General features: G+C 48.3%; 1 protein-coding gene across 19 annotated transcripts in view; it reads left to right on the top strand.

Annotated features, from left to right (window-relative positions):
* The window catches only part of KIAA1217 (KIAA1217 ortholog), a 365874-nt gene extending 363029 nt beyond the window's left edge, over positions 1–2845 (top strand). For 14 of the 19 annotated variants that reach the window (XM_055805069.1, XM_055805075.1, XM_055805077.1 and 11 more), the window contains 2 exons: positions 401–523; positions 1226–2845. In XM_055805069.1, coding sequence (XP_055661044.1) covers positions 401–523; positions 1226–1717 — 615 coding nt within the window. In that variant the 3' untranslated portion in view covers positions 1718–2845. Of the gene's footprint in view, positions 1–400 lie in introns of all 19 variants that reach the window. The other 5 variants (XM_055805080.1, XM_055805087.1, XR_008747373.1 and 2 more) reach the window with 4 other exon arrangements.
* Positions 2846–8342: the final 5497 nt, after the last annotated feature.

The following is an 8342-nucleotide window of genomic DNA, read 5'->3' on the forward strand; positions in this document are numbered from 1 at the left end:
AGGGTCTTGTGATTTGTTTGCTTCCTTTCAGGTGGCTTGTTTGGGCTCCCCACAAGGTGTCTAACAGCTAATAGACCATTGGGGGGGGTTTGTTTCGTTTTTTTAATCTTTGCTGCTGATTGGTGATGGGCAAATGCAGGGGAGCTGGGTCGAATAATCTGCTGTGTGAGATGACAAGCGTCACTGACATGAAATCCAGGCTGATCAGTAGCTGAGCGGTTTTCTCCATTTGGTTCTGGAAATTAACACCTGCGGTGTGAAGCTCCTGAACTTTCCCTGCATGTAGTACTGTGGCTTTTTTTTTTGGCGCATGGTGTGCACTCTCCTCTTCAAGCACACCGGTACTGACCATGCCCTCCCCTTGTCTCCCCCCCCCCCGCCCCTCCACTCATTTCCACAGGGCTCCAGCGCTGCCTCCCAGACAAGCCGGATGCCAGTCCCCATGGCTTCAAAAACTAGACAAGGAAGCACGGAGAAAGCAGGCAAACAGCACAAGCTGCAGGATCCGCGCCAGTACAGACAGGTAGTTTTACCCTAAACCCGGTGTTTGGATGGACATTTCGTGTTGTCTGTTTATTTAAAAACTCCAGTAACTGACTGAGATTATACCAAATAACGGATGCCTGACTTTCGAGTGAGGTCTAACTGGACGTCCTGGATCCTGGGGGCATGACAGTATCATCTACTGACCTTTTTCACCATGCTTGTGCATGCATGTCTGCAATAAACCACCTGCTGCTCTTTTTTTTTTTTTAACCGTGGTATTCAGCTGTAATTTTAATGTTGACTACATTAATGTTTTACTTTCCCTTCGGTAAATGTGGCGGTTCCTTAGGAGAGCTGGGAACGCTTCTGTTCAGAGAGTCTTTACAGGAAGCCTTGGACACTAACCTGTTGGTGTAATGGGTGGCAGTAGATGCACGCTAACTCTCCGGCCAGACACGTCTATTCACACGTTAATAACCCAGAAGCATGGCCAATGTAGTGACTGGTCTGTAACCCCTAGATTGCACCTTCTCACAGGAGCTGCGTTGGCTTTCTCGCTTTTATGCGCTCTCGGTTGGGCACTCTGGGTTTTCTACCAGGTCCAGTCCACAGCTGCAAGACTCAGCTCAGGCCTCCAACTCGTAGTTCTTACTCTCGGTAGGGCTGTTTTCCCAGGTCCTGTTGGTTTATCGTGTTACTGGCTTTCTGACAAACTGTCTCCTGCCATCTTTATTTGCAGGCTAATGGAAGTGCTAAGAAAGCTGGTGGGGACTATAAGGCTACTTCCCCTACCCTACCTGCTTCTAAGATCCCAGCCTTTTCTCCCACTTCTGGGAAAAGCAGCTCAGCACCTGCTTCTAGCGGTGACAGCTCTAACCCTCTAAATCCACCTACTAAAACCTCCATTCCTTCCTCTAACCTCGGTCCTCAGACAGGTCGCATAACTTACTCTACCTCCCTCATCCCCTCTGTCTCTAACGGCTCCTCCAAGTTTCAGAGCCCCACTTACCCAGGGAAAGGTCACCATCTCTCATTCTCACTACAGACTCAAAACGGCCGGCCACCCCCTCCTTCCTCCTCTACCTCTCCCCCCTCCTCTACCTCTCCCACTTCACTGAACCAAGGTATGAAGAGCATCAGGACAATCCACACACCTAGCTTCACCAGCTACAAGGCGCAGAACGGAAATGCGGGCAAGTCCACCCCATCCACAGCCAAGGAGCCATCCTAAAGGCTAAGCACAGCGCACGTGCGAGTTCACCAAGGCTTTCTGTTCATTTCCAAAGAATCCGCAGCCAATGTTTTAACCGGGGAGTGTAACCGTTTTGCTGTATTGCGGGAGGCTTAATACTAATCATGTGCTAAATACTGAATTACTACACTAGACTAGAGTGAAGCTTTTTGGAAAACTCTTGTTGCTGTTGTAATGATAAAAGAGCGTTTTCTTCCTATAGGCAGCACCTCTTAACGAAAAAGTGTGAAGGTGTGTGAGTGAACTTGACTGCGTGTGCACGGCAGTGTACTGAGCGTGGGAAGATGTATGGTTAAAAATTTAGTAAGTTGTTTTGTATAAAGCTATTTTTCATTATGGGGACTAGAAGTGAACAGAGATATACTAAAGTGTGATTATACACAACTGTAAAACTGAAACTAAAATATTTTTCTTTTATTTTGGTGTTATTTAGCTTTGTTACAGATTTCTATTTTTGTCAACAAATGTCATGGTTCCTTTCGAGATCTTTTTGCCAAAACATTTTGATACTATTGTAATGTACATTTGAAAGTAGTATGCTGGACAGTAAACCTCTGCACAAGAAACAGAATAAGACTGGTCTTAGTGTGTATGAGGCAACTCAACCTATTGCACTGCCATTCAGATTATATTTAAGAATTTGCCAGCCAAGAAAAAGAAATAATAAATTGTTTTACACATATAGGTAGTTGCTGATTACTTTTTTTCCTAGCTAAATCCACCCTTTTTCCTTCAGTTTTATTTTAGTGAAACCTGGTAGCCCATTAATGTATTGCATTGTGGATTTTAAAATGTACACTTCAGTACTGCTCTGTATACTGGCAAACTTTTGTACATACCTATAAATATCTATAAATAAATAAATACTGTATGTGGCTGGGCACATAGAGTAGTTTTACCACACCAAAGTTAATTTTTATGCATGCTTACAAAGATATATGGGAAGGGGTTGAAAAAGATCGGTATCAGTCAAATAGGAAAAAAAGCAAGAAGCTTGCATAGCTCATGGTTTTGTAAATAAATCTATTTGTATAACACCGTAATGTAACATACAGAACTATGATAAGCAAAGATCTTCACAAAAATAAAGGGCTGCATGCTTATGTATTTGTATTTCGTCACTAATAACTTTTATAATGGATTCAGTTAGCTGTTAAGCTGTTTGCCTGAGAGCATTAAACCATCAGGAAAAAAACCGACTTTATCTTCTCCAGATTAAAAGCATATCTAAGTATTAATTTTAAAATGGGGTCTTTCATATTTACCCGGACAAAAGCTAATTGCTGAAACTACAGGTTAGAAAACTAGCAAGACAAAAACCCAAACACCCAACCTTTGGCTGACTGACTGAGGTATCATCTCTTCCACCTTTAAATATTCTTTGTTCTATTCCTCCCTATGAAACAGTTCCTTTGCAGGACCATTCGAAGGGTGAGCCCTCAGATGGTGCATTCCTTGCAGCAGGAGTAATTAAAGAATGTAAATGTTAACTCATACCTCATAAGCAGGACGTAGAGACTAGTTCCAGCAGGATCATGCCGAGCGCCATCCCTGCCACTGGCACAGCAGGCAAGGGCCCCAGGCGTGTGCAGAACACGGGGGCTTCAGCGGCGGGCTGCGAGCTGAGCCCGGGACAAGCTGGGGGGCTCCCAAAGCGTAAGGTGCAGTTCAGAGCGCTCGTGCTGAACCGCTGGAGTGAAGCCAGTTCCCTTCCAGCCGGTGCAGAAAAGAGGTGGCTCCGAAGCCTGGTCTGGGAGCAGCTGATTTAGGTAGGAAGAACCTGTCAAAAACTTCTCTCACACTGCACAGCCTGCACCACGCACTTCCCAAGGGCGTGTTCTGCTTCCCCAGGCGCCGAGTACATTACTCCCTTGCTCTCAAGGTAACAAGCCTGATCCGGTGCCGCATCTCGTTACCAGGCAGGGCTATCGCATGTCCCCACACAGGCTGCAGAGAGCACCAGGAGGCTGGGTGCCGTGCTCCTGCTCCATGGCGCACGGCAAAGTAAGCTCAAGCTGGTGGATGGACATACGAGGTTTTGTTCATAAACTGTCAGACCGACATCCCCCAGGGATCTGGTCCTTACCGAAAAACAGCAGCTCGCCATACCTGATCCTCTCCAGCTCCACGCGAGCTGTGCCCCACGGCGCGGCCAGGCAGGGTCCCTGACGGCAGACCTCGGCCCTGGCCCTGGCCCTCCTCCCCCTGCAGCGCTGCAGCACGCACCCCGGGGCAGCGGCTCGGCACTGCTCCTGCTGCCGCTTCTGACGGCCTCCTCAAAGAGGTTACAGCAGCACGTTCTCTGCAGCTGTGTGGATTTAAACACTGACAGCAGTTGTATAAATAACCACCCATCCCCGCACCGTCCCTGGGCACGCAGGGGGCAGAAAGGCAGTGCTGTACACGACAGGCAATTCTTGTCTGCGGTGGTGAACGGGTAGATCGGGGCGCGAACACAACACCCACCTGTGGCCCCAGCTACACGCCCTCCCAGCAGCCACCAAGTCCTGCGCCCCTCCGTGTGGCATCCTCAGTGCTGGCGTGTGGCACCCACCAGGACCCCAGCCACAGGCTCAGACAGCACCTTCCCCTGCGCAGGCACCGCTGCTGGCACCGTGTCGAGTCAGGTGGCACTCATCCCCTCCACGTCCTGCTTGTACAGCGACGGAGCTGCTGCACTTCACGGGCACAGAAGGGCTGCGTGTAGGCTGCAGCTCAGCACCAGGTGTGCTTTTCAACACTGGGCAGAGTGTTCAGAAAAAAAAAATCAAGTCTGTAAATAAATCCCTTAACCACAGAAGGAAACGGCACAGTCTAGGGATTAAAATGTGACATTTCTCACTGCAAACCAGTTATGAGGAGGCAGTTCTGGTGGAGGTGACAGCAGCCCAAGCTGGGGACAAGAGCCACTGGGCAGCACCCGCAGCAGCATGGGACTTGGTGCTAACAGAGCAGCCCTCAGCCCCCAGCTGGCAAGGGGCCACCTGCGCTCTCCACATCAGCCTGTGTTCAAACAGGGGACCTGCAGAAAAGCCACCCACCCTCCTCACTGTCCCCAGGGTGCTCCGGCCCAGGCAATTCCAGATCAAGCTCTCACCAGCTCTTGGGCAGTTTAAAAGACAACAGCGGCTCTTCAGCAAGGGAGAACCCAGGAGGGCAGCACTCCCCCAGGGTACCAGGCCTGCTACCTGCTGCGCCTGCAGCCAAGTCTATTTGGCGAGCGGCCATCAAGTCTCTTTAGGTTGCAGTGACCCCAGGGGTTCACGTGTGATGGGACCTCGCTGCTCCAAAAACTTAGTGAAGCAGCTCACCAGTCCCCTTCCAGGTGGAAGGAGCTGGGAGGTGAGCAGGACCTTCCTGCTGCCTGTTGTAGTCTGAGCCAGCACTGGACTTCATAGCAGGGCGAGTGCCATCCCTCTGTGCCAGCTGACCCCAACTATGGGCACTACAGCAAAAATGCAGCAACACGCACCCAGCGCCTGAGCTGGGCAGGCCACAGTTCTGGGAAGGCGAAAGAGGATGCACAGAGCAGGGAAGAGGAGGTATGTGCAGGACATTTCTGCCTACCAACATCCAGAGCCAAAATCCATCTGATCCCCACCAAGAGGCAGCTCTTCCTGCGCGCTTAAAAACTTACAGGTTTGGTAACAGATTATTAAGGCAGATTTTTACGGTCTCATGACTGTGAGCCACAGGTCTGTGCACCGCTTGCGGCAGGTCTGGTTTAAGTCATCCCTCTCCCAGCCACGCATCAGCCTACACCCTTTGCACAGGCTGGCACAATCGCTTGGTCGCTGTCTAAATGGGGACAGCGTAATGACCTGGCTTTGAAAACAAGAGCACAGCTTCTTGTAGCAGATGAGGCTACATTTCAAACGCTTTTGTCCTGCCTAGACAAAGCAGAGAGATTCTTCTCTGATGCTGCAGACAGGAAGAGACCCTTATGTGCAGCTCAGCAAAGGATTTTCCTTCAGCTCTGCAACAGCACAAAGGAAGTTAAGAAACCGTCTGGATGGTGGCCGTGACTTAATTCCACATTTTCAGTGCTGTGAATGATACTAATGGGGACCATAACAAGCCCTTTAAAGTCTTAAAAAGCAGTCACACAGCTCATCTTCCAGCTACCAAATTCCAGAAAAGTGATTTCAAACTAAACCACCGATCCCCACTGAAACAGGAACTGCTGTTTGGAACCATTAAAAAACCGGGACCACCACTGCTACCAGCACAGTTCATCCTTTCATTTCCCCATCAGATGTCAGCTTAGACCTGTTCCTAATGACCTGCAGCTACACAGCTCCAAGCAGTCCTCAGACCAAAAGTATTCTCCAAGCCAGTTTGAATCCTTCCGATGAGTATAAAACCAAATAAATGGGCACAAATATAAAACGTTAAAGAATTCTGCGTAAACATAAAGTACGCCCCTTTTAACCATAAGCATGATCAAAACCCAACCAGCCCCAGCCCGGAGCACCCGCTCTGGCTGCGCCTGCCTGAGCCAGGGCAGGAGTAGGCAATCCCCAGAGGTCCCTGCCCACCTCAACTGCTCTGCGATCCGTGGAGCTCCCCATGGCACTGAATCCAGCTTCCAGAGGAAATACTGGTACTAACAGCATTCACCTCAGGGCAAGCTACTGCACACATCACACATGCGTTCCCCTTCCTGCAGCAAGAAGAGGAGGAGGGGAATAAATAAATAAACAAACAAGAAAAAAAGCACCACAGGGCATAGCAATGGCTCCTAAAAATGTCTGTCACCTCTACTGCCGCGCTGGCTGGAATTTAGAATCTGGGCAGTCTTCAAAGAGCAGGAAAAGCATCAGCGTCTGCCCAGCTTCAGATACACCGCCACATGCCACATTCTCCAGTACTCTCCTCTCCCTGACGCGCCCGAGATCGCTCCCTGCATCTGGCAGGGGATTCAGCGATTCAGTCAAGCGCTTCCCCGCCTCCCTCCCACTCTGCCTGCCAGGTTATCCCAAACCCCATTTACATGGAGCGGGCAAGGCAGCGGTGGTCTGAACTGCCATAATCCCTTTCTTACACCCCTGAAGATATCCCCGACTTTTGTCCAAGCTCCTCCTGCAACTGCAGCTTCCGTGCTGCCAGTGCAGCAGCAGACTATACCACGGAGGTGGCTGAGCCCTTAAGTTTGCACCTGTAGCACTGTCGGCCAAAACACCTCCTCTTTTGTGGAGTTTAAAGTGCCTGATTTTTCAAAAGATCTTGTGTTCTATCCCAGTCAACACAATAAAAGTTCTATGTTGTCGAGCATGAGTTGGCAGCCATGCATCTAGATTCAGGAGTTAAAATCATCAGTTATCTATAAACACAAGAAAATGAAAATTAACCTGATCCATCAAAACGGCTGTCAGAGTAAGATGCAGACCTGCAGGACCCCTTATGTACCTCTGTAGTATAATGCTTCATTGAGAAGACCCCTGTGACTTACTGTGGATGCTCAGCACACTCTAACAAGCTTCTGAGACTAATGATGGGACAAAAATACACCTCCTGTAAAAGACAATGGGTATGTGCTGATGAATAGCATTACAGAGACATCACAACACCAAATTCTGAAATCCCTTGTTCAAATACACTTCACTATTAGGACTGAAACAAAAATCATCCTCCCTCACTCTGTGATTCACCATAGCCATTCTTCCTCACACCGCGCACAGAAATGCTGCTAATACATCAGCGTGCTGTTTGCTTGGGGGGCAGGGAGGGCAGGGACAGGGGACATTTTAGTTTGCAAGACCAGAAGAACATCATTCATTTTTACATGAACTGGTACTAGATGCACACAATTATGTGGTGAGAACTTCCACAGATCTCAACTGCCATATCTGATGCTTCTTCACAGCCGATTTTTTTATAATGATTTCTCTCAAGGATCAAAACCACAACACATAAAAGCATGGGACTATTACAGTCACTTTGGAAAGAAATGCAGTCTGCTTAACAACACGTCAGCCTACACATCCTACTCACTATAATTCCTTCTCTTCACAGTAACAGGACACACGCGTAAATTTTTGTGTGCTCATGATGTTCGTTGCTCATTTATCACCGATACAGGTATAATGCTCTGCCAAGCAAATGTCAGTGTAAAACATGGGAATTCCCAAAGTCATGAAAAGCTACTTTGTTGTCAAGTAACAAGAAAACAGAAGAACCGGTAGAGAGTTCACACACAGAAGGGTTTTTAGGGTAGAAGCTCACGTAAATAGTTAAACCTATAAAACGCCCAAGACTGCATAATACTGGCAGATACTGGTGTTCACTCTTTATGACTTGGGGGTGATTATGGACATGTTTTTTTCAGTGCTATGAAACCAGCATATTAAACAAACTAACTTGCTACCTACATTAGAAATCAGATTATATAGATTATATATCAAGATGCAAACACTTAACCAACTGAATCTCTCTCATACGCTAACCTCCACAGTGGTGCCCCACAAACAAAAGACTTTAAAGAGAAGTGCCCTTCATCCAGGAGCAACTGCAGGTTCTGTGATCCCGAGAGCAGTCGCTGATTGCAACTGGTAAACCCAACGTTTCACAACCGTTCAGGAGAATGAGTTCGCACCACACAGAG

Source organism: Falco peregrinus, chromosome 5 (genome assembly GCF_023634155.1).
Source record: "Falco peregrinus isolate bFalPer1 chromosome 5, bFalPer1.pri, whole genome shotgun sequence".
Classification (NCBI taxonomy): Eukaryota; Metazoa; Chordata; class Aves; order Falconiformes; family Falconidae; genus Falco; species Falco peregrinus.